Below are 26,341 nucleotides of genomic sequence, written 5' to 3' on the forward strand. Positions count from 1 at the left end.
GTATGAGAAATTTAAAGGTTTCTATCGGAATAGGTATAATTTGGCTATCAGTTAAAGATGGGGTGTTGTGGGTTAGAGTTTTCCATGCTGCGATCGCAGCTGAGATTGTGGGGTGTTTCAATTCTTTGATTTTGGTGGGGAAAGAATGGGCTAGGAGGAGAGAACTTAAATGTCCCTTGGGGAGGAAGAATTGTTCAATGTGTTGCCATTGTTTGTTACAGGAAGGTGTGAACCAATGTCTTACTTGGTCCAAGGTCGCTGCTATATGATAGTCATACACATTAGGGAAACCCATACCTCCAACTGATTTATGTTTAATGATGGAGGCATAAGGACAGCAGGGTTTTTTACCTTGCCAAACAAAGTATCACAGTGTTTTTTTAAGAGTGTTGAAGAAGGTCACTGGTATATTTATAGGCAAGGCTCTGTTCAAATAAAGAAGTTTAGGTAGTGAGCATTTTGAGGGCTGCGGTTCTGCCTGCTTAGGAAAGATAACGTTCATGCTCATCATTTGGAGGTCATTCTTACAGGTCTGAAGAAAGGGGGTGTAGTTGTATGTGCACATATTGGAGGTCGCAGTGGTTAAATTGATTCCCAGGTAGGGCATGGAGGTGGTTACCCACTTGTATGGGGCTATAGCTTTAAGACATGGCTTATTATCTTCAGGTATCATTACACTCAATACATTAGATTTTGATTAATTTACCTTATAAAATGAACAAGAGTTGAATTAATTCAAGATTTTCTGTATGTGAACCAGGGAGGAAGTCGGGTTTGTCAACGTCAAAATTATGTCATCTGCAAATAAAGTGATTTTATAGTCTCGATCTTTGACATGGATTCCAGTAATGTAAGGGGAAAGTTCAATTTTCTGGGCCAAAGGTTCCATCAATAGTGTGAAAATAAGTGGGGAGAGGGGGCATCCTTGTCTGGTGCCATTAGTTATAGGGAATGGATCAGAGAAGGTTCCATCTGAAAGGACTCGAGCTGAGGGTTGTGTGTGTAACGCTAAAATGGCTGATAGGATATTACCGTTGAAACCGAATTCGATTAGGGTGTGTTTCATATAACCCCAGTGTATCCTATCAAACGCTTTTTCTGCGTCTAGGGTTATAAACAAAGAGGGAGTATTAGTGGTCTCGGCGTAATAAAGGAGATTTGGTATTTTACAGGTTGCGTCAGGTGCTTGTCTGCCCATAGTGAAGCCGACCTGGTCTGGGTAGATGAGATGGGTCATGATTGGGGCTAATCTTTGGGTTATAAATTGTGCATACAGTTTGAGGTCACTGTTCAGTAATGAGATGGGACGAAAGTTAGATGGGGCAATCGGCTCCCTTCCTGATTTAGGCAGTGTTACAATATTTTCAGAAAGCATTTCATTAGGAAAAACACCTTAGAACACAGCAGCGTTGAATATATGATAAAGATGTGGAACTAGAGTGGTGTCAAACAATTTGTAATATTCGGCAGAGAAGCCGTCTGGGCCGGGGTCTTTACCAGAGGGAAGTGTTAATATAGTTCTAATGATTTCGGAAGGGGTAAAGGGGCAATTTAAGGACGTTCAGTAGACAGTTTAGGTAGATTTAGTTGTTGTAGAAATGTTTTGATGTTAGTGTCTGTAGGTTGTGTTGTTGCTGGGTCAGTTGCAAGATTGTATAATGTGTGATAGTATGCTCTAAAAGTGTTAGATATGTCCTTCTGTTGGTATAGTTTGTCTCCATTAGAAGGCTGTTTTATGAAGTGTATCCTATGTTTAATTATTCTTTGTTTAATTTGGTTCGCTAGGAGCTTGCCAGCCTTGTTCCCGGCCGTGTAAAAGGTAGTGCGTAATTTAAACAGATGTTTTGCGTGTTTAGTAGTGACAAAATATTTCGAAAAGAAAGTAAAGTCCTGTTCCGAGGCATGCCGACACCTCCAGATGTCAAATAGATAGTTAGCCTGAAGGAATCGAGTAATAGTCGCCGGATGTGGTTTTCTGGTTGATGGTCCTTTGACATCAAAGGAGTCATCAGATGATAGGTTAAAGTCTCCGCATAAAATGGTTTGGCCTTGTTGGAGGCCTTGAACTTTTTCCAGAGCGAATGAATAAAACGCATTTGACCCGAATTTGGGGTGTAGATGTTTACTAGCGTCTAGGTGACGTTATTTAGTTCTCCTATCATTATGATATATCTCCCTTGAGGGTCAAAGGTAATTGAGATTAGCTTGAACACAATGGTGTCTTTAATAGCGATGAGGACTCCTTTCGATTTGGTTGGAGCGTTAGCATAAAAGATATGGGGGAAGTTTTTGTGAGACATGGTGGGAGGTTTTTCCTGGCAGAAATGTGTCTCCTGTAAGCAGATAACATCGCTATGGAGTTTTCGCGCTTCAGTCCAGAGAGAGTATCTTTTCTCTGGGTGGTTCAGGCCCTTAACGTTTAAGGAGGTAATTTTGATTGGCATTGTGGAGTCGGTAGTGTGTGTAGTGTTACAAGTTAAGTGTTGGTTCCTTGAGGAGATTCTATGTTAGCAGTGTAGTAGGTCCGTTGGGGCCCAAGGGGGCCGTGTTAAGATAGTCACTGGATGTGGTAGTCAACTTACTTGAGAAAGGTAGCTTATTGGCTTCCGCTGGGATTCTGATACTTCAGTGTGGTTCGGTGTTGGCCTTTGCTGAAAAGAAGTGCAAGTGGTTGTGGACTGTAGAGAAGTCAGAAACAAATCAATAAAGAAAGTCAGTATTGTAACAGTAAATCAACAAGTATCCTGTGCGCATAAACAGGAATTGGGTTAACTTGGCAATGAGTGGTAACTACCACAACTTTTATTGGGTTTGTTAAGGTTGTTCAGAAGTAGAAGAAGAGGGCTCCGATGGGCATTCCAGGGCTTGCATGTTTCCTGGAGTTGTGGACACAGTTCAGGTGGTCATGTCATCAGAAGGGTCAAAGTCATCCTAATCACCAGTATTGCGGCTGTTTGTGGTGCAGTGTGGGTGATGTTGTTCCAACGGTTCCAAGATGTGCCATTGGTGAAGCAGGGAGAGGCCTTTGTCGAGGTTGCGGACAGAGAAAGATTTGTTATCTTTGGTGATGATAAGTTTGACCGGGTGACCCCACTTGTATGGAATTTGGTGGTTCCGAAGTGGTTTGGTAATGGTGGCCAAATTTCTGCATTGCATTATGGTGCATTTGGATAAACCCGCAAATAAGGCCAGGGCTGCATATGGCTGAGGGTGTCTCTCGGTATGGTGTCTGCTAGATGTGGCGGCTTGGGTAAGCGATGTATGCGGTCGATTACAAGTTCCCTTGGAGGGGTGTCGGGGAGAAATGCAGATAACGCTGCATAAAGTAATCTTTTAGTGCAGATTGTGGGAATGTTTCTGGTATTCCTCTTATTTTTAAGTTGTTCCTTCTGGAACGGTCTTCCAAATCTGCTATTTTGGCTTTCATCCACTCAATAACTTCTGCCTCTTCCTCTTGTGCATCCACTAAACTGTTAAAAGAAGATGTCACTTCTCCCAGCTTTGATTATATGGTAGTGACCCTGTCTCCAAGATATGACACTTCAGAAGCAAAGTTGTGCATCATTTTGGTTATATCAGAATGTATGGCATTTTGTAATGTGAGAAGCATTTCCTTCAGAGTAGTGTCAAGGACAGGTTGGTTTAGCGTGGGATATGCAGCAATGGAGCTAGAGTCAGTCTGGTTAATAGGAGGCAGTATAGTAAGATGGTTTACCTCAGTTGGATGTGTGTCCTGCATCAGCATCAGCTTTGTCTTAGCTGGGCTGGTGGAAGGGGAAGATGCAGCAGAGAGGCTTCCCATATTGTGTGGCAGTGTAGGGGCTCCTGCTGTTTGTGAATCTCCAGAGGCGGTGTGTGTGAGGCCACTGTGGCATGCGCCTGTATGGCCACCGGCGCCATCTTGAGACTCTGGTCTGTGAGGTGGCGGATAGAATTCCGTTAATTTCCACAGTGTTGGGTGCTCTTTCTTTCGTTTGTGCATTTCGTCCGTGATCCTGGGGGTTCCCTGTCCCATCCGGTGATGCTGCGGCTCCGTGTGGCGAGCTGTGTCCATCACTGGTGCCCTGTATAGCCGCCGTTCCCTCAGAACTCTCTCTCTAAGCAGCCATCATGGTTGGCTTCCGGCCACGCCCCGCTGTTTTTTTGCTTATATATAAACAAAAAAAACAGCAGAGGTGATCAAATACCACCAAAAGAAAGCTATATTTATGGGAAAAAAGGACATACATTTTGTTTGGGTACAACGTCGCACAACCGCACAATTGTCAGTGAATCAACCCAGTGCCGTACCGCAAAAAATGGCCTGGCCATCAAGGGGGCAAATCCTTCCAGGGCTGAAGTGGTTAAATCTATGGGACACATACATGAAAAATCAAAAGTCCTCATTTTAAAGGCTTATATGCATGTTATTGCCATAAAAAGTGTATGGGGGTCTGGGTACTGCACTGGGGGGACATCAATGAAAAAAAAAGTAAAATGATTGCAGTGATTTTAATGACATCACATGATGTCAGAAGGGGGTGGGGTCACCCAGCTACATCAACGGGGGGCCCGCACTTGCCTAAATAAGAGCTGTCAAAGCTGCCCCAGTCGATGACCTATTGTGTCGAAACGCGTCGGTTTACGCTTATCTTAGCTTCCCACATTGCTTTTATATATACTTTATGTAATCACATTTGTTTGTCACATCTGTTTTTTTGTAAGATGTGAATAAAGTTTTTAGCCATTTTTGACCTGCACCATTGGAGTTTTTTCCATTTTTTCATTTCCTACAATGCACTGGATTTTGTTGAGCCGTTCTATCGCACCGCATTGGATTTCTGTTGAGTTATTCCATCGCAAGATCGTTGGCTTGGACAGGTGCTGCCCTTCTTGATGGCGTCCTTGTAGTCCTGATTGCTTGAATCCGGCCTGGCTCCGTTTCCCCTTGTGCTAGTGGTTCTAGCGCTATAAGCTCATATGATACATTGCCGTATGGTATTTGTATCCAACACATCTGGTAAGAGTGTTTCATCTTTCCATCTGATTTCTACTTTTGAAGTTTTGAGATCCATTCAAGATTTGTTTTGACTACACTCCCTTGGCAATTGAGTTATTCATTACTTGATTGGACTATCCATTTTGTGGGACCTTTTGTTATATTATTTTTGTGGGCAATACCCTACTAGGTTTTTGCATGTATATTTATTCACTCGCATTACTTTTGCTTTGAATGCATTTGTTTTCACCTTCACGGTTATATTTTATATATTGTCACTGTTTTAGTACATTGATAATTTTTGAAGTAATTAGCGCTACACTATTTTGTTTCATTTAAAGCGACAGCAGTCAGCAGGAGGCCTCCCATGGAGGAAGAGCGTTTTGCGGTTTTCTATTTTTTGGTTCCGTCAGGCGGCGTGATTGACTTTTTTTTCTTTTAATAAAATGACTTGTCAAGAACTGTCTCTTGTGGTTTTTACTTTTTGAATTTTTTTTGCTAAATGGGTAGGGGTATGATGTACATGATACCCATTCACATAGTGGGGGGGGGGGGATTTGGGAGCCCCCATGGCCTGCATGCTTTGGCCAATCCCAGCGCCCTCAGCTAAGAGAGCCATAATTGGCCAAAGATTGGCCAATCATTGGTCAGGGGAACTAAGTTGATGCCCCACACTATATAAGGCTGCCTGCACATCAGCCCCGTTTAGTGTGTTGTTGGTGTGGATGGAGAGAGAGTGTCATTTAGATTGAGCAGGCAGTGTATTTAATATATCTATACAGTCAGTCTTGTGTGTGTGTGTACACAGTACTGTGCACCCATAGTGCAGTTGCTACCACTTTTCTGGTGGTGTACACAGTACACAATATATACAGTGCACCCATAGTTGTTTTTACACTTCTGTTGGTGTACACAGTACCATGCACCCATAGGGCAGTTGCTACTACTTTTCTGGTGGTGAAAACAGTACACAATACATACAGTGCACCCATAGTTGCTATTAGACTTCTGGTGGTGTACACAATACCGTGCACCCCTAATGCAGTTGCTACTACTTTTCTGGTGGTGTACATAGTACACAATACAGTGTAGTGTGGTTTTGCTAAACAAAATTTACAGCATGCCGGAAGGCCACCAAGGAGGGGCAGATGCTCACAGGCCAATTAAAGAGGGCAAGCAGGCTCTGTGTCTACAGTCAACAGTGCTGGTTGTGGACACGGTGCATCCTCAGCACGTGGCCGTGGGGCCCACTTGTCCTTTTTTTCTGCAGCTGGCCGTTTTATTGAGCATGCAACATGCAGAAGAGTTGGTGGAATGGATAACAAAGCCGTCCTCATCCTCCTCATCCTCTGTCACACAGGCTCAGAGTAGTTTGCCTACCAATGCAGCTGCCAAAGTGGCCTATTCCATCAGCTTCATGTCAACAGACACTCCTTCTCTAGCCCCACCATAATGCACGGAGGAGTCCCCTGAACTATTCGACCACAGTGTCGGGTATATGCTGCAGGAGGATGCGAAGCGATCTGAAGGCTCCGACGATGGTACCCAGGTTGAGGAAGGGATTAACGTAAGCCTAGAGAGAGGGGGTGCCCAAGAAGGACAAGAAAATGGTAGTCATGTTCCCCCAGCTGCAGCATACTGCCAAGTTTGCTCCAGTGATGAAGAGGGAGGGGATGATGAGGTCACTGACTCTACTTGGGTGCCTGATAGAAGAGAGGAGGAGGCACACCTCCAATGAGGCAGGATGCCCTTCAGGGGGCAGCTTAAGGGCAGCCACCTTATTGCATCACACCACAAAGCTAAGCAGGTGCAAGGCGCTGCTGACTCCCCGTATATTTTGAAAAGTTCTTTGGTGTGGGCCTTTTTTGACATGTGTGCTGCAGATCGCACCATTGCTGTTTGCAACATATGTCTGAAGCGTATTAAGTGTGGCCAAAACAGCAGCCTCTTGGGCACCACATGTTTGACCAGACATATGAGGAGCGCCCATGCAGTCCGCTGGCAACAGCACTTAAGAGACCCACATCAAAGAACAAGGTGGACCTCTCCTTGCTCCTCATCACCTGGGATCTCCAACCTCACTATACCTCCAGTCCTCTCAGGAACCTGCACTGAGAGGAATAAAGGTATAGAAATAGGTGTCCTAAGTACTTGCGGCCAATCTGCTAGCGGTACACCAACATCTGATTTTAGCAGCCAAATTTCCCTACCCCAGTTGCTAAACCATCTAAAGAAATGCGGTCCATCCACATGCTCGGTGTCTGAATGCTAGCATGGCCAAATTGCTAGCACTGCAACTGCTGCCTTTTCAGCTGGTAGACTCTGCCCCCTTTCGTGAATTTGTGGAATGTGCGGTACCTCAGTGGCAGGTTCCCAAATGCCATTTCTTTTCACAGAAGGACATTCCGGCAATGTCTTGGCCTTGTTGGAAATGGCGGTCAGCAGTAAGGTGCATATTACCGCTGACTCATGGTCCAGCAGGCATGGACAGGGACGTTACCTTTCTTTCACGGTGCACTAAGTAACTCTGATGGCAGCTGGGAAGGATGCAGGACAGGGTTCAGTATTGTTGGAGCTTGTTCCACTACCACGCCTCCAAAATGCAAGTGGTGATTCTGCTACAGCTCTCGCCTCCACCCCTCCTCTTCTTATTCCTCTATGGCGTCTTCCTCTGCAGATTTGTCCTCTGAACCAGCGGTGCGCCGTAGGTGTTCAAGGGGCTATGCAAGCACTCAGGCAAAAAGTTGCCATGCAGTGCTTGAGTTAGTCTGCTTGGTGGACAGGAGCCACACTGGGGCAGAGATTCTGTCAGCTCTGCAGGGACAGGCTCAGAGGTGGTTGACGCCATGCCAGCTTCAGCCAGGAATGGTTGTATGTGACAATGGCACCAACCTCCTCCCCGGCCTCCGACATGGACACTTGACCTATATTCCCTGTTTGGCTCATATCCTGAATTTTGTGGTGCAGCGGTTTTTGAGCAGGTACCCAGACTTTCAGGATCTCCTGAGGCAGGCCAGGAAATCTGTGGTAATTTCCGCCAGTCATATAATGCCAGTGCTTGGCTGGCTGACATTCAAAGAGAATGCAACCTGCCCAAGAACTGGCTCATTTGTGACATGCCCACCAGGTGGAACTCAACGTTGGCAATGCTGCAGCAGCTGCACACGCAGCAGAGGGCCATCAATGAGTACCTGTGTGAGTATTGCACTAGGACAGGGTCAGGGGAGCTTGGATTTTTTTCGCCACGCCATTTTCTACTGATCAAGGATGCATGCACTATCCTGTCACAATTTGAGGAGGCCACGAGGATGGTGAGAAGTGACAGTGCATGCATCAGTGATACTATCACTCTTGTCTTCCTGTTGGAGCACACGCTTCATGGAATAATGTACAGGGCACTTGAGGCAGAACAGTGGGAGGAAGAGGAGGTCTTCCTTACCTCTCAAGGCCCCCTTTATCCAGATAGTATTCCTGCAGGCCCGCTGATCACACAGGAGGAGGATTGTGTCAGCATGGAGGTGGAGAATAACACTCAGCATTAGCAGCAGTCTCCAAGGGATCATTTTCAGTCCCCAGAAATCCATGGAGTTGTATGTGCCTGGAAGGAGGTGGTTGAGGATCATGTGATCCTTAGTGACCCAGAGGACTGCATAAACTGCATAGCCTCTCTGATCCTGCAAAGCCTGCAAAAGGACCCTAGGATTTGTGGTATCAAGGAGAGGGATCATTACTGGCTGGCAACCCTTCTTGATCCACATTACAAGGCTAAGGTTGCAGAACTTATCCAGCCTTCGCAGAGGGAGCAGAGGATGAAACATCTTATGATGTAGGTTCCTCCATTATTCAAACGGGCTTACATCCATATGAAAGACCTGAGGGCAGTATACAGTATATTCAAGCAACTCAGGAAGAGGTGACCAACTTACTGAGTCCCTCTTTCCTGTCGAAAAATAAGTGGTCTCTCAGTCCTTTCGTTTTCAACAGTTATCCCTGAAGCAGGGCTTACCCCAGAGAGATCTAGCTGTGACACCCTAGAATTCCAAATATGTCAGATTCTTAGTAAGAATCAGCGCCTAGAGGCGATTCAGTTCACATTGTGCGCTATACAAATGTTTCATTCATTCATTCATTCATTCAATCCATACCTGACAGTAGAGGGAGTGGACTTCTTACAACTGGGTTACATCTATCTCCCAATGCCCCTAATTTCCAGGCTCTTCTTAGACAAGCTCAGACATATCTCAGTGACCGTGAGTGTGATTATACATTTTTGGCTGAGGAGACTGTGGTTTCCAACACTCCTGCAGTTGAGCATCCAGTTGCCAGTGGCACTACCATTGATATCAGACCAACTGTCTCAATTTTTCGATCCAGCTCCTGATAAATTGCATTTGATGGCTTTGAAATTGAACAGCTGAGGCCGTTGAATTAGAGGTGCTCCTCTGGGGTAATTGCTTTCTTACTTCAGGCTAGAAAGGCCTCACCAAACAAAACCTACCAAAAGATATGTTTATTGTTCCTGAATTATGTGGAAGACAAGGTCAGGAACCAGCTTAGGTGCTTCAGATATTGCAGCCTGGCCTGGAGAAAGGCATGGGTTCTAAGACCACTGAGAAGACCTTTGTTCACCAAGAGTATGCTGCCATGAACATGCACCAGGAAATGAAAATTACAGAAAGGTGAGTACAGTATACAATTTTCTGTTTTCTCCAGAAGAGCAACAGGTAGGAAGCTGCAACAAAGTTTGTTGAAATCCCTGCAATGTACATTGATCCCCCAGACGGGACTGTTTTTTTCTCTACAAGACTATAGGTACACTTTAAGTCAAATCAAGAATCATGTCTATGGATGGGTTGGAAAATGGTTGATTGCTTCCTACTGAGATTACAGTATTGTATAACTGAGTATTGTATAATATTTTTCATTACAACGTAAGAAAACAATCAAAAACAATGTTTAAATCATACGTTAAAACAGCAAACATGATAGTTCAAAAACTCCTGATTGCAGCTGAAAGTTCTTATCTATTTAAAATAACATTGCAAATGTAATGCTGGAGTGACCAACATTAATTTTAAGAGTGCTGCTGGAAAAGCTGATGAGGAACAAGCTCAGTGATTGACAGGAAAGGGGTGCTATGTACCGATTTTAGTGACACTTCTGAGAAAAACACGCAGACTAAAGTGTAATCCAGCAGAAATCTGACAATGTTTCATGTTACGCTTGCTCAACTCCTCATAGTTTTCAGCAGATCTTTCATCTCTAAATTCTTCTATTGCTAGCAAAAACTACATTTTAAATAATTCCAATCAATGCTAAACATTAATTTCCCCTGCAGCAGAATCAGTTGTCTGCAAACATTTTACATTTAACACTCTACTTATAAATTAAAATATTCATATTTCCCTAAATTGCACATTTCCATATTAATGGGCAGCTCTGAAACAGCCTAATTAATATTTCATTAATTAATGACTTCTAACAACAATGTGTCCCTTTATGAGAAAATGTCTTTTAACTAAAGTTAAAGTATTGTAATGCAATCAGTCAAGTGTGAAATATATTTTTGCTACAGTCTAAATTGTATAGATTTCTGTTATTTACTTAATTCAAAATCACATCAGGTTTTCATTTAATGTAAATTAGAACTCATCAACAGGCCCGTTGATATCTGCAATACACACATGTCACCTCTATTGAAAAAAATAGGGAGACGTATACTGTGACTTTTTCTATTTATATCTGTGATGGGACTGATTTACTAAAAGAGTGGAGACAATTCATTTGTGAATATTTATTTTGCAAAATCCATGTTCTCTTTACAATATAAATGTTAGTAAAGGGAGTGACCCTGTTTTCACTTTGAATACCTAGTTGCAGGGCAGATAAAATAAACAAGATTCAGTGTTAAAACTATTAAAAGTGAACAAAAACTCACCTTACTCTGCAAAATGAATATACCGTGCACTTTAAACATAGAGTTTAGTAAGTTAATGATCTTGACTCCTTCAGTAAATCAGCTCCAGTATTTTATAACACTAAATTTGCACATACCTATTAAGATTTTACAGCTATTGTTTTAATGCCAAGCCACTCCTTTCTTATTCCAACAGCAACACTCCATACTCAGCTCCTGCATGATGAGCACAAGCAGCAAAGAAGCTTTCCTCTACTTTTGCTCCTGCGTGGGTGCAAGGGGGTATCGTAATTGTAGAAACCTCTTCTGATTGGCATCTTTGAGCTCTGGCATACTGAAGAAATGATCATAGGCACAAAGAGGCAGATTTATCAAGTATCTTGTGCCAAACATTGATGCCAATTATTATTGCTAATCTCATGCAGAACTGGCAGTGCCTGAATACCAACAGGCTGAGCCTTGACAACCATAATCTTATGCAGAGCCAGTGCTGGATCTTTCACAGAGCTGCAAGAATACAGCATACATTTTCAGTAGTGTGGCCGTGCTTTATGCCATTTCTTCAGTATAAAACTGGATTAATAAAATGGTTCAGAGTTGTTTTATCTTGACTTGACAAAAATGCTAGTTACTGATTTTATAAGAAATTGTCATGTAAAATGTAACCTATAAATTAAACATAAATGTATTCATATGTTAGGTATTTCAATATCGGGTAATTTAAGATATGTTGTTGCCATTTATGTTGTTATGTTAGCACATTTGAGCAGCCTTTTCTGCCATCTTTTAATTCCTATTTCAAAGGGTTGAACAGAACTCCATCTAATTTTGTTTCCATTTCACGGTCTTTTGCCTATGTCTAAATGGGATCAGCGTAACTGTGACTTGTTATTTTAGCAATATTTATTCATTATGCATTTTCGGGGAGTACTAAAATATGTTTAACTCAAATAAATCCGTTTTGAGACGCATCAAAATTTTTCATTGGAAATAATGTTTCAGTGAATTGAAGAAGCTGCTTGGAAAAACAAAGAAATGTATTCGACATTAAAGAACAAGTCCAGTCGAATGTGACTAATGCTAGGTACACAAGGGGAGATTTTTATTTTCATTCAAACCAGCAGGCTGAAAAAAAAACAAAAAAAACAAAAGGTCGCTGTACTAAGTGATGTTAGTGTGGTGATCTCCCCAGCTGAGCTATTGTGTTCTGATGAGGGGACTGCCCTCCCTACCAGAATATACTGATCAGCGCTCACAGCCATTGGCTGCAAGTGCTGATCGGATGCTAGTTTTTCTAGCATACAGTGCATCGGGAAAGTATTCACAGTGCTTCACTTCTTCCACATTTTGATATGTTACAGTGGTATTCCAAAATGGATTAAATTCATTATTGTTTTCAAAATTCTACAAACAATAACCCATCATGACAACCTAAAAGAGGTTTGTTTAAAATCTTTGCAAATTTATAAAAAAATAAAAAAGCAGAAAGATCACATGTACATAAGTATTCACAGCCTTTGCTTAATACTACCTATTTTTGGGCAGGACTGCTCAAGCTCCATCAGGATGGATGGGGAGAGTCGGTGCACAGTTATTTTCAGATCTCTCCAGAGATGTTCAATTGAGTTCAAGTCTGGGCTTTGGCTGGGCCACTCAAGGACATTCACAGAGTTGGCCCGTAGCCACTCCTTTGTTATCTTGGCTGTGTGCTTAGGGTCATTGTCTTGTTGGAAGATGAATCTTCACCCCAGTCTAAGGTCCAGAGCACTCTGGAGCAGGTTTTCATAAGGATGTCTTTGTACATTGATGCAGTTCTTGCCACTGAAAAACATCGCCACAGCATGATGCTGCCACCACCATGCTTCATTGTAGGTATTGGATTGGCCAGGTGATAAGCGGTGCCTGGTTGCCTCCAGACATGACGCTTGCCATTCTGGCCAAATAGGTCAATCTTTGCTTCATCAGGCCAGAGAATTTTGTTTCTCATGGTCTGAGAGTCCTTCAGGTGCCTTTTGGCAAACTCCAGGTGGGCTGTCGTGTGCCTTTTACTCAGGAGTGGCTTCCAGTACCATACCAAAATGTGGAAAAAGTGAATCGCTGCAAATACTTTTTGGATACACTGTACCAATTCAATAAAAGAGGGTCTTCTTTCTTCTTCTTCTTTCTTCTTCTACAGACTGCTGTACACATGGGCTGAATGCCAACCAGTTTCTGTTGAACTGGCTCATACCGGATGCTATTTAGTCTATGTGTACCAGTTTTCCCTTCTGCAAATTTGTGATTATATGTGGTACACTGCTAATCTCTACATTACAAGGAATGTGGCGTGAGTTTTTTACATTTATCTTAAGGCTATATTTACATCTGAGCGAAGTGTTTTCACATTTTGCGGGCATGTTTTAGGCTGTTTTTGGAAGAACAGCCTGTCACATCCTGTCCTGTCACAGGACAAATATGCCAAAGAAAAGTAGCAATTCTGGCACTGAGCCAAGCAGGTTTGGCAATGCATGTTTTTGCAAATTTTTCATACTTTAAAAATGTGCAACAAAATGTGTGACTGCCACCTGCATTTAGGGTGCCATTAGGAAATAATACCAAAAAATGTTGTGTTTTAGCTTGTTTTTCAAACATTTCTAAAAACCCGGGCAGAAACATGCACTTCTGCCTGCATTTACAGTATGCTCAGATGGGAACTGGCACTAAAAGGCTTTCTTTTTTACATAAAAAGGCCAAGCCTATCACTGGCTGGTCAAATATGCAACATAAGTACTCCACACATTACTTCTTGGATACCCTAGATTCATTTGAAACCAAATATTAGAAATTTCACACATAATTACTAGAACCAGCTTCCAGGCATAATAGAAACAGTAGCAATAAGAGAAACATGTTCATGCAAGAAATAAGGATGGTACATCTAACTGTGAATCTTTCAAGATCTCATTTATACCAATAACTAATAAATTAGATGCGACATCTCTAATAAAATATAATTTGTATGTGTAGGTAAATAATCCCGGAAATATAAGCAATCACATAGGAATTATCCAACTCCATTAGCTTGTGAATAAATTATATTAGTAAAATGACATATTAAAGGCTATAGCTGAACAGACCCTTTGCAGACAAAAGATGACCTAAACTGTGGAAATTGTGCCCAAAAATTACTGATTTACTACAGATTTTTTCCACACTCTGTGGTTGATTTACGAAAACTGGAGAGTGCAAAATCTGGTGCAGCTCTGCATGGTAAACAATCAGCTTCTAACTTCTGCTTGTTCTATTAAGCTTTGACAAAAAAAACTAAAAACAAAAGCTAAATGGTTTCTATGCAGAGCTGCACCAATGTCTCTGTGTGGGGAGGTGGGCATTTTGGTAAGGAAGGGCTTTGTGTCCTCAAGTCAAAAGTGGCCTTTTTGTTGATTTGTGGTGTGATGGCTGATGGAGAAATAGGAAATGGGTAGCAGCAAGAGAAGTAGGGAGATTCTTGTCTGTAGGGCCTCATGTGCAGCTTTCTCTCCAGGACAGTGAATAGCACAAAGATGATACGACCAAATCCCATTCCAAATCTTATGAAACTAGCTGTTATGCCACGTACACAATGCGAATTGTCCGGCGTACTTAGTCCGGCAAACAATCCGGCGGATAGTCCGGCGGACTTTCTACCGAACGGACTTGGCCACACACGGACACACAGAAAGTCCAGCGTTTGCTAGCGCGATGACGTACAGCACGTACGACGGGACTAGAAAAAGGAAGTTCAATAGCTTCCTTTTTCGTACTTGCTTCTGAGCATGCGTCATTCTTAGTCCGCCGTACTAGCATACTGACGAACGTATTGTCCACTGAAACCCAAGTCCGACGGGAAGATTGGAGTGCAAAAATACTTTCTTAGTCCGCCGGACTTCACGCTGGAAAAGTCCGCTGAAGCCCACACACGATCGAATTGTCCGCTGAAATGCGTTTCGGCGGACTAAGTACGCCGGACAATCTGATCGTGTGTACGTGGCATAAGAGGCAGCAGTGCCTTATATAATATTACACTGCAGGTATACAGATAGCCGTTTCAAGGCATGGGAATGAAAAATTCAATACAAACATAATTTTTACAGGGTACTACTTATACACAACAACATCTTTAGATTCTGCCTATAACAAAGCACTTATAGAGTTCAGGTCCACTTTAAGCCTGCATTACAGCTGTCTAGTTTATTATATAGTTTTCTTTTCGAATAAATATATGTTATTTAATGGTATGATTTATTATATTCCTTTACGCATTTTGAACTTTCATTCTCTGTGTGATTCTATGCTTCTTGAAAGGGTTTTCCTGCATTTACCACAAAATCCTAAATGATCACAATGTGTTGAATTTAATAAATCATGCATTTCCTTCACAAGGGGGGGAACTATACAGCTTGCATTTCACATGAAAAAGTTGTTCAACATACATATAGCCTCTAAAAACGATGTAATTTAAATAATAATAATATTACTAGGGGGTTTCTACTTTTTTTTTTTTTTTTTTTTTTTTTTCCTTTTGCATCAGTATACTGCACGCCATGGTCTCTCTTCATCAAATTGTGGCCAACTTTGCGCCCTTGTTACCTTAGTTCCTTCTTCTTATCGCCACCATTTTGCCTATTGGCAGTGCTATTTTCACATCACATGCAGACCCCTTTTTTTTTTTTTTTTTTTTTTTAACACTTCCTCTGTTTAATTCTTTGTTTATTTTATTAAGGTTTCAAAGAAGAAGTATATTACAAAAAAAAAAATATACTACCCATTCCATTTTCGTATCTATCCCCGGCCCCCCTCCCAGACCCGCTCCCTCCCTCCCCTCTCTCTCTCTCCAACTCTCCCCTGCGCTCCCCCCCTCATTTCCCCTCGGATCCACTCATTCTGAGATATTCCCTTGTTTTCTTATACTCCAGCCATTTTTCCCACTTACTGAGGTAGGATTCCACTTGGTCCCCTCTTCTAGATATTGATTCCTCCATTGATCTTACCCACTCTATTTTACCTAACCATTCCCTCATAGATGGGGGTTCGGGAGTGCCCCATCTCTTTGGGATCAGGCTTTTTGCTGCAATCAGTAAGTGGGGGGTCAATGAGTTTTTATATTCCCCCAGTGTTTTGTCAGTGTCGTGAAACAGGCATGTCCATGGTTCCTTCTTTACCTCTTCCCCTGTTATTCGGAAAATATTTTCTATAATTTTCTCCCAGTATGGGCCAATCTTTCCACACTCCCACCCAGTGGCGTAATTATCAGGGTCGCAGCAGTCGCACTTGCAACTGGGCCCTGTAGTTCTGCCACTTTGGGGGGGCCCAAAAGACCGGGATACAGCTCCAGGGTTCTCTCTCACACTGCACAGACCCCGTACTTACCGACAGCCTGCCCTCCCCTCAAGGATAGGAGAGGAAAGAGATAGAGCGAGTGGGGGGGGGGGGGTGTGTGTGTGTGTGTGTGTGTGTGTGTGTGTGTGTGTGTGTGTGTGTGTGTGTGTGTGTCCACATTCCATCCCCGGCAGCTCCGTGCCTTTCTAGATCATGGAGGGAAGGCCAGCTTTTACCATGGATGTTGCAACCCTTCACAAGGCATCCACAGCTCTCTGGACAGCCTTCCTTCCTAATCAAATATTTCAGTGGTTGAAAACAAAGCAGCACACAGGTGGATCAGTCAATGAGGGGACTGAATAGAGAGTGTGTTGTCACCTCCAGAACCTCTCTACCAACACAGCAGCCGCTGGAGTTTCTCTGGTATGGTGCACTACAAGCCCCAGCATGCTCTGCCAGCCTATGTGTATGTATAGCACATGCTAATAGGCCTTGCTTGTTGACCACAGTGGCAGAACTTCAGGGCCCAAGCCTCCATCTATATTGAGTGAAGCGTCTCTTCCTCTCTTCTCTCGCCAGCCTCTGAGCACACCAATGTAAGGGAGAGCTTTGTGGACTGCAATGTAAAGGGGGACTCTGATGAGCAGAGATCCCTTTAAATGAGAGTTCCCCTTTACATTACAATCCACAGAGCTCCACCTTAGGGCCCTTTCACATAGGCAGACTCTGCCAAGCACATCTGTCTGCTCAGCAGGGGGGGGGGGATCTCTCCACTGATCCCCACTGAGCAGGCGGATGACAGGTCAGTGTCTGCTCCACTTGTACAGATCAGACACGGACACAGCTCACTGTTCTCTATGGGCCAGTCTGTCATTCAATCTACTAGACAGATGGTGAATGGATCTCCAGCCATCTGTTTTTACTGGATCAGATCCAGGCAGGCATAAATGGAAACACGTCCGTTTATATCTGCCTCCCCATACAGAGCAATGGGTGGAAAATGGAAATTCTGCAGACTCTTAAGTAACAGAGGCTCTAAGAACCATGATTAAAGGGGAATGCTGGGGACATTGATGTAAGCGGGGGCTCCAGTTACCAAGGACCCCCTTAAATCAGAGTCTGCAGAGTTACCCTCACATCAGAGTTCTCACTGTTCTCCCTTATATCAGAGTCTGAACAGTAAGGGGGACCCCCCCACCTTACAGTGTAGGGGAACTCTATAAGTTCAGATATAAAATGGGAACTCTGATGCAAGAGGGGACTCTTGTGATTTATATATATACAATTAGAATTGTTATTTAATCACAAAATATATGTATAGTGTATACTACAAAAAGGAATTTGCTGTGCGCTGCTAAGGTCTTTGGGTTTGACTTGAAGAAAAGGTGGGAACCCTACCCAAGACGTCAGGAAGGGATCCTGCTGCAGGACCATAATCAAGGGTCCTGTGATGGGAGAAAAGGGACCACAGATTCCTTGGAAAGGGCTCAGGTCCAAAGGTCAGAGGGGCCCTTCATGGTTCCTTGCACTGGGGCCCTGAAGGTTCTAGTTACGCCTCCGCTCCCACCATATGTGTGCAAAGGTTCCCACCTTATCGCAGCCCCGCCAACATAGTGCTGATATACCTGCTCTCCTCTTATGGGCTCTTTGTGGGACAACATACCATCTTGCCATTAATTTAAATGACATTTCTAATGACATATTGTCCCTAGATATTGTACCTGCTATTCTTAAGATCTTCTTTCTACGTTCCTTATCCCCCACGGTGCCCAACTCTTCTTCCCATTTTTTCAGGTATAGTGGTTCCCCTGGGTCCTCTTCCTCCTGTAAGATTTTATAGATTTTGGACATACTTTTTTTCTTGCAGCTCGAGTCCGAGAGCATTCTCTCCATTGGTCTGAGATCTCCTGTCCCTCGGAGTGGCTTAGGCAAAGTCTGAACAAAGTGTTTAATTTGTGCATATCTCCAGCTATCTAAATTCCTACTTCCCCATCTTTGTCTTATTTCTCCTAAAGTGCAAAATCTGTCCCCGTTCATCACATCTTTCAGTAAAATATCATCTTTTTTTGCCCATCTAGTGAAGTAAACAAATTCCTCCTTCCCTGGTTTAAAAAAACTTGTGTCTAATAAAGAAATTAAAGGTGAGTTGTACTGCCAGTGATTTGATTCGCCCACTTTATCCCATGTTTTAAACAAATTAGTAGTTAGTGGATTAGTGCTCCTCCCCAAATCGCGAAAATCCCTTGGTATCCAGATCCTCTTTCCTAGATTAACTCCACTTTGTATTTTCTCTATATTTACCCACCCTTTATCCCCTTTATCATACACCCAATCCACCACTCGTGAGATTACTGCTGCCTGATAGTATCTTCTAAAGTTTGGGGCTGCTAATCCTCCTCCTACTTTCCCCCTTTCCAGAGTCGCATAAGAGATCCTGGGATTCCTACGTCCCCATATGTATTTTAAAGTTAGAGTTTTAAGTTTCGTGAAGAACTCCTGCGGAACTTTTATTGGGATCATTTGGAACATATATGTCAATTTTGGCAAAATGAACATTTTTAACGCATTTACTCTCCCTATTAATGACAAGGGTTTATATCTCATACTTTTAAAACATTCTTTAACCTTATTTAATATATATGTATAATTGGCCGCGTATACAGATGACAGTGTGGGCGTAATTCTTACCCCCAGATAACTCAGCTCCTCCCTACACCAAATGAAGGGGAAAGAGCTCTGGAGTTCCTCTTGTTCTTTTTTAGGTACTGTTATGTTCAGAATTTCGGTTTTTGATATGTTGATCTTAAAATTTGTCAACCTCCCATATCTATGGATCTCCTTAATTATATTTGGGAGAGTCACCCTGAGTTCTGAGGCATAAAATAATATGTCATCTGCATACGCAGACACCTTATACTCTTCTCTACCAATTCTCACTCCCCTTATATCTTCATTTTTCCTAATCGAGACCAACAAGGGTTCCAAGGCCAGAACAAACAGCATTGGGGACAAAGGACACCCCTGTCTGGTTCCATTATATAGCTTTACTACTGGGGAAAGGTTACCGTTAATTTTTATTTTTGCCGTCGGGTGGGAGTAAAATGCTTTTATCCATCGCAATGTTTTTTCTTTTAATCCCAGATGCCCTAAGGTCTCGAACATGAAGCCCCAGTCGACCCTGTCAAATGCTTTTTCAGCGTCCACTGATAACAGGGCGACTGGGGATCCGCTGCTTTCCACTCTGTGGATCAACATGAGGGTTTTAAGGCAGTTATCTCTACCCTCCCTTCCCATGACAAACCCCGTTTGATCGCTATGGACCCATTGGGGTAGTAATGGTTTTAGCCTTTCTGCTATTACTTTTGAAAATATCTTCACATCCGTATTCAGAAGAGAGATCGGTCTATAACTCCCCGGGGTTGTTGGGTCCTTCCCCTCCTTTAATATCAAAGTTATGTAAGCCATCAGTGCTTCTTCCCTAAGTTCTTCCCCTTCTGCGACTGCGTTCATATACTCGCATAGTTTGGGCGCCAATATTTTTTCAAACTTTTTATAATAAAGGATTGGAAACCCATCCGGGCCTGGACTCTTCCCGATTGCCATCCCCCTTATTGCCCGCACCACCTCGTCTACCGTTACCGGGGCGTCTAACCTCTCTAACTCATCCTCTGGAACTGTAGGGAACTCTATTCCTGTTAGGTACTCGATAGTATCTTTTTTATTCCTGCTTTTCTCCTTTCCCTGTCCTACCTTATATAGCTGGCTATAATAACCATGGAAGACCGCTGCAATTTCGGGAGTGGAATGCTTCATTTCCCCCTTTTCATTTTTTATTTTTGATATGAAGGAGACATTTCTTCTCTCCCGCACTACTCTTGCTAACCATTTCCCAGATTTATTCCCCTCCTGGTATCTTATACTCTCTGCCCAGTGATTGACTCGCACCCTTTCCTTCTCCATGAGTCCTTCTAATTCTAGCTTCTTATCTTTTAGTTCTACTCTCTCTGGGATCCCCTTTGGTCTTGTTCGTTGCTCCAATTCCCAAATCTCCTTATTTAACTCTTGTAACCTTTTCCCTGTTTCCCTCTTTTTCCCTGTCCCGATGCTTATTAAAATTCCTCTTATAAATGCTTTGTGGGTCTCCCATATCGTACCCCTCGTAACCTCTGGGGAGTCATTTCTTATAAAGAACTCTTCCAGCTCTGTTTCAATCCTACTTCTAGTCTCTAGGTCCTGAATTAGCGCTTCATTTAATCTCCATGTCTCTCTTTTGGCCTGGTCTGTTGCTAGCTCCAGCTGTACCATAACTGGGGCATGGTCAGATAGATATTACTATATCTTTGAGTGCTGGGAGCATTTGATGTTCAATCAGTACATAGTCGATTCGTGTAAATGTCCCATGCACCGATGAGTAGAAGGTATAGTCTCTGCTATTTGGATGTTTAATCCTCCAAGCGTCGACCAGCTGAAATTCTAAAAGCGTAGCCTTTATCTTTTTATATCTAAGCCCCGACCATCGGGGGGACCCCGCAGAAGAGTCCACCCGAGGGTCGAGGCACATATTCAGATCCCCCGCCACTATCAATTTACCTTTTCTGAACTCTGCCAATAAATCCAGGACCTTCCTTAGGAATTTATCTGGGTCCCTATTTGGGGCATATATGTTCGCAAAAGTGTATACTCCATCCAAGATTCTTCCCCTTATGAACAAAAATCTCCCTTCCGGATCGGCCATTTGTTTCTCAACTTCAAACCTGACACTCCTCTCGAATCCTATTGCTACCCCCCTCGCGTAGCATGTAGTAGAGTCGCCATAGAACCATGTAGGGAACTTCCAAGATGTCAGTCCCCCTCTGGTCTCGTGTGACATATGCGTTTCCTGCAGACAGATCACATTCGCCCCATATAATTCTAGCTCCTTGTTTACTCTAAACTTTTTTTGGGGAGTGCTTATACCCCTCACATTGTATGTTATCAAATTCAACCTTGTCATATCTCTCTCATCCTCCTCCCCTCCCCCCACCCCCCGCCCCCCGCCCCCCTCCGGGGGGGGGGGGGGGGCAAAGGCCCCCCCCCCGCCGGGGGTCGACGCGGGGAGCGAGAGGAGGGGGAGACGAGAGAGCGCGAGAGAGAGTACATGTCCCCTATTTGAGAGAGAGATTGCCCCCCATCCCACCCCCCCTTCCTCCCACCCGCTACCCAACCCCCTCCCTCCCTAACCCTCCCCCATCCCCCTCCCCCCCTCCTCCCTTCAGAGGAGTGAACAAATTCCATTTTTGTTCCTCGCATAGGTGTCCCGGTGACCCGTAGGTCACCTTTTTGCCCGCCTAGCTTTCTTTGGGAGGGCCGCCTCAATCACAGCCTATCGAAGCACCCGCGCCCTCCCCCCCACCTCCCGCCCCCACCCCCCCCTCCCCAATGATGGTGATTATACCCCGTCTCTCCCCCCCCTATCCCCGACCCTGGACCACTGCATAGCCCCACTATTTCCGTTGTTCCCCCCCCCCTCCTCCCATCCTGGAATTGGTGGTGGAGGGATTTCTAGCCTATTACAAAAGTCCGTTAAGTCCTCTGGGAACCTTAATACTGCAGTGCGGCCGTCTCTCCTTCCCCTAAGACATGCTGGAAATCCCCATTGGTAGGGAACGTTTAATGACCTCATCAGATCTGTCAGGGGTTTAAGGAGCCTTCTTCTCCTCAATGTTTCCCCCGCCAGATCTGAGAATATCTGTATCTCCGATTCCTGGAACATAATCTTGTCCTTCCTTCGGATATTCCCCAGTACTAGCGCCTTTTCCTCATAGAAATGAAATCTGATTATTACATCTCTTGGTTTTCCTGTAGCTTGGGGCCGATAACCCAAGACTCGGTGCACTCTATCTATTTTTAGTATTTCATCCTCCGCTCTTCCTAGGATAGGATTAAACAGGTCCCGCATCACTTTAGGAAGTTCTTCATTTTTAAATTTTTCTTCCAAACCTTTTATCCTTAAGTTTTTCCTTCTTCCGCGGTTTTCCTGATCCTCGATTTTATATAGGATTGTCCTATTTATTTTTTGGGCTGATTTCACTTGTTCGCTTAGGTCCCTCAGTTTCTGTTCATACCCATTCATTCTTTCCTCCATTTCCTCGACCCTGCCTAGTACTAGACCAATGTCCGCCCTTATCCCAGCTATATCGGATTTAAGTGAAGTTTCTACTTTAGTCAATGCCTCTGTAAATATCTCTTTCAACATGCCCAAGGTCGCTTGTGGCTCCGCCAGCACTGGGTCTCCTTCTATGTCAAATTGAGTTTCAGGTTGAGTTTCGGGTTGGGGAGGGGCCTCTCCTTTTCTCCCCAGTTCTTCCCTTCTTTTGACCTTATCTTCTTCTCGGGAGCTAACCCCCCCCATCCTAGTGCGAGTTGAGCATAAGTCCTTAGGTTTTTCCGCTCCCCGCCCCTCTCCCATCTCCATAGTTTTACTGATACCCGCGCCTGATTTTCTTAGTGTCTTCTGGCTGGGGGTTTCCTGGCTGTTTTCCGTCGTACTTGTTTCCCCCACCAGATATCGTTGTATCCCCCCAGGACTAGTAGGTCCCGCCCCTCCCCTTTTATTCATTTTCCCCCGCATACTCCTTTTGTAGTGGGTCAGCTCCAGAGGCTCAAGGCCTTTTTCAGGGCCAAGGTCCTTTTCCTTTTCCTGTAACTCTTTGTGGGGTACCGGTTGCTTACATCACTTTCTAGGAGCGGGGCACTTCTATCAATTAGGGAGAGGTGCTGAAGAGAATTATTTTGCGTGGGAGTTTTTTTTTTTTTTTTTCCTTTCTTCCCCTTCCCCGTTCCTTCTTTCACGAAGTGGGGGGCGCACAATGATGTAGTTCTTCCCCCTTATGCCAGTCTGCCAACAGGCGACAGCAGATGGGCAGTGGGCTTCCCTTTTTGTCACAGGTATATGGCGTAGTTCAGTTCCCGCGTCAATACCAGCATTTACCACCTGTGTCTGCCTGCCGGTCCACTGTCGAGTAGGCAAGGGGGAAGATAGTCGCAAGCGAGCGCTAACCGTCCTCACTACTTTATGCCTCTGTATGAGAAATGTATGCAAAAGAGAGAGAAAACTCCACACTGCATGGCTGTTTGTCTGCCCTTCATATATCCATCCACCTCACACAACTTCTCGTCCTACAGGGTTTATATCCAACTGATCAGACAAGATTAATAGCAGTCCAGTGGTCTGGTAGTGAGCGTCACACTGATAGCATTCATTAGGAGGGTTATAACTATTCGCCTTATCACTTTAAAAAAAAAAGAAGCCATTTTCATCGGTACTTTCAGTCAGTTTTAGTGTGTAGCGATATATAAGAGATCAACTGTCCATTCCCCCTTCTTTCATCCAGATTACTTGCTCACCTCACCGCTCCGCTGCTCCTCTGCTCTGTCACTGTTATCTGATCCGAGACCTTACCTGCGCGTGAGGGGGGGTAAAGATGTCCGTGGGGTCAGGTCGGCTCAGTGGAGAGGGGGGGGGGGGGCACAGGGCTCCGCACATTGCTGCCGTCCTACCGCTGTGTCCCTGCTTCACAAGGGAACGCTCGCTCTGCTCGCTCTCTCTGTGCTGTCTTCACCTGGGGCGTCCGCTCTGTCTCGTACAGGCGAACAGCTGATGGCAGGCGGGCGGTGCGGTCGACACGGAAGGCGGGAGGCGGGGACGACGAGGGAAGAGGACGCACGCCGCTCCGGCGGCTGCTACGTGTCAGCGGCTCCTCCCATCCCGTGGGGGGGTTTCTACTTTGCTGATAGATCCACTTTAAATGTGATTGTGGGCTACATTCACAAACCGGTATTGTTCCACTTAAAAAATGCAGTAAAATACCGCTAATGCTGTGTACACCTGACCGGACTTTCCATCGGAATGAACTCTGACGGACTTCGGAGTTCCGCTGAAACTGACTTGCCTACACACAATCCCACCCAAGTCCAATTGTTTAACGTGATGACATACTATGGAACTAGAAAAAGGAAGTTCAATAGCCAGTAGCCAATAGCTGCCTTAGCGTCATTGGTGGTCCGTCGGACCAGCATACAGATGAGCGGTTTTCTCGATGGGAACTGATTCCGGCAGAGTCCGGCGGAAAAATTTGAAACATGTTCTATTTGTAAAGTCCGTCAGATTTTTCGACAGAAAAGGTCCAATGAAGCCCACACACAATCGAATTGTCCAACGGATTTGTTCCGTCAGAACTTTGATGTCAATAAGTCCAGTTGTGTGTACACACCATTAGCATTTTTCAAAATGTTTTTTGGCATTCACAAAAGAATGCTATGAATATACTCCATGAGTTATTTTATGAAGTCTTGCAGTATTTTAGCAGTGAAAGCACTAGCCAGCGTATTTATTAACATTAATAAATAATCGTTGTTAAAGAGGGAGTCCAGCCGAAAAAAAATTATTAAAAGCCAGCAGCTATAAATACAACAGCTACTGACATTTAATAAATGCACACTTACCTTTCCTGTGATGTTGGCAGCCGACCGCCGCCATTCTCGGTGAGGGAATCAGGAAGTGAAGCGTTGCGACTTCACTTTCGGGTTGCCTACTGCGCATGCGCGAGTCGCGCAGCGCAATGAGAATGGTCCGCGCTGTCTCTGGGATCCTTGCTGACAGCTGAATCTAAAAAAAGAATTGGCAGCAAAAAAAATTGAGAAGAAAACGTTGTGGGATCCCCTCCCCTAATACATACCAGGCCCTTCCTGACCTGCTCGGCTACATGCTTGGATAAGGGTCTGGTACGGATTTTGGGAAGAATACCGCATTTTTTTTTTTTATTTGGCATGGGGTTCCCCTTAAATTCCATACCAGACCAGAAGGGCCTGGTATGCATTGGGGTGGGGGACCCCCACGCTGTTTTTCTCACAGATTTTTTTTTTATTGCTGACAGCTAATGACCGGTTATTAAGGACATGGTCGCCACCTGCTCCTTAACAACCATGATATTTACTCCTTAACAACCGGTACAGATTTTACAAATACTGCATGCCTGGACCACTACTTAATTTCTGCATGAATTTAATTATTTATTTTCTTCTGTGTATGGGTTCCAATACCTGTTCATTAAGTATTTACTGAGCATTTTCAGGTATACTGCACAAACGGTGAATTGACAGTTTCAGCTTTGCATGCAATATTTAGGAAAAATGTGTCCTAACACCTAAATATCTCATACTGTGAATGAAGCCCAGTATTGCATGTTGATTATTAAAGATATATAAAATCAGAATATTATTTATAACAACATTATTTATAGGTCCTTAATTTTACAATAGCAGGTATACCTACCAGCCTCCACTCTCTTCCCCTCCTTTAGCTGGTTGGCCACGTGTTTTGGAAGCATGGCATAGAGAAGAGCTTCAGTCTTCTTCTTTTCTTCCTCTAAGTGTTTGGACAATATCCTCAGCTCTTCCTTTTTCCTCTCAAGCTGGTTCGATAACTCCATCTCAGCCAGCCTTTGCTGATTTAGCAAAATGAGGTCCCGTGTGACATCATGTGGTGCTATGTCTGAGATGTGCATCTGTCTCTCTTCCAGTTCATGCAAGTTACGTAATAGAGGAGAGCATAAATACAACATGCATTCCAGAGACTCCATCCATATCATCTGACCTGCAGATAAAAGTAACTTATGTTATTTTCAGCAAATATTAGGAGATAAAAACAGTTTAGAGGGGTTATAAAATCTCAAATTTGATATCAAGCTATTTTCATGAATCATTTCCATACATAAAAAAATATAAATGTTATATACAGTTAGTAAAACAAAAAACCTTTACTATTAACAGAGAAGTATAGCCAAACCTTTTTTGGCTATACTACTCCTGTGGAATACAGAAGTGCAGTTTGCTCTATCTCTATTGAAATATATAAGCCTGAAGGTTTAAGATCATGTTTCCTTTAACCCTTGGCCAAGCTTTTTATTATTGTTTTGTGTTCTTTTTTGTTTTTGTTTTTTGTAATACAATAAAAAAAATTGTATATTTAAATTGGATATGGACTATGGCATGCGTCTTTTTCAAGTATAGTCTTATTTATATCTTTTTTGTTTGAGTGAACTAGATTCTTAACCAGGGTTTATTTGGAG

General features: G+C 43.7%; 1 protein-coding gene across 2 annotated transcripts in view; it reads right to left on the reverse strand.

Annotated features, from left to right (window-relative positions):
• LOC143988546 (guanylate cyclase soluble subunit beta-2-like) overlaps positions 1-26,341 on the reverse strand; it is a 140,080-nt gene that overhangs the window by 52,106 nt on the left and 61,633 nt on the right. For both annotated transcript variants that reach the window (XM_077488209.1, XM_077488208.1), the window contains exon 10: positions 25,546-25,866. In XM_077488209.1, the coding sequence (XP_077344335.1) occupies positions 25,546-25,866 (321 nt within the window). The remainder of the gene's footprint in view (positions 1-25,545; positions 25,867-26,341) is intronic.

This window comes from Lithobates pipiens, unplaced genomic scaffold (genome assembly GCF_037356315.1).
Source record: "Lithobates pipiens isolate NorthernLeopardFrog02 unplaced genomic scaffold, aLitPip1_a1.2 Scaffold_18, whole genome shotgun sequence".
In the NCBI taxonomy this organism is placed as follows: domain Eukaryota; kingdom Metazoa; phylum Chordata; class Amphibia; order Anura; family Ranidae; genus Lithobates; species Lithobates pipiens.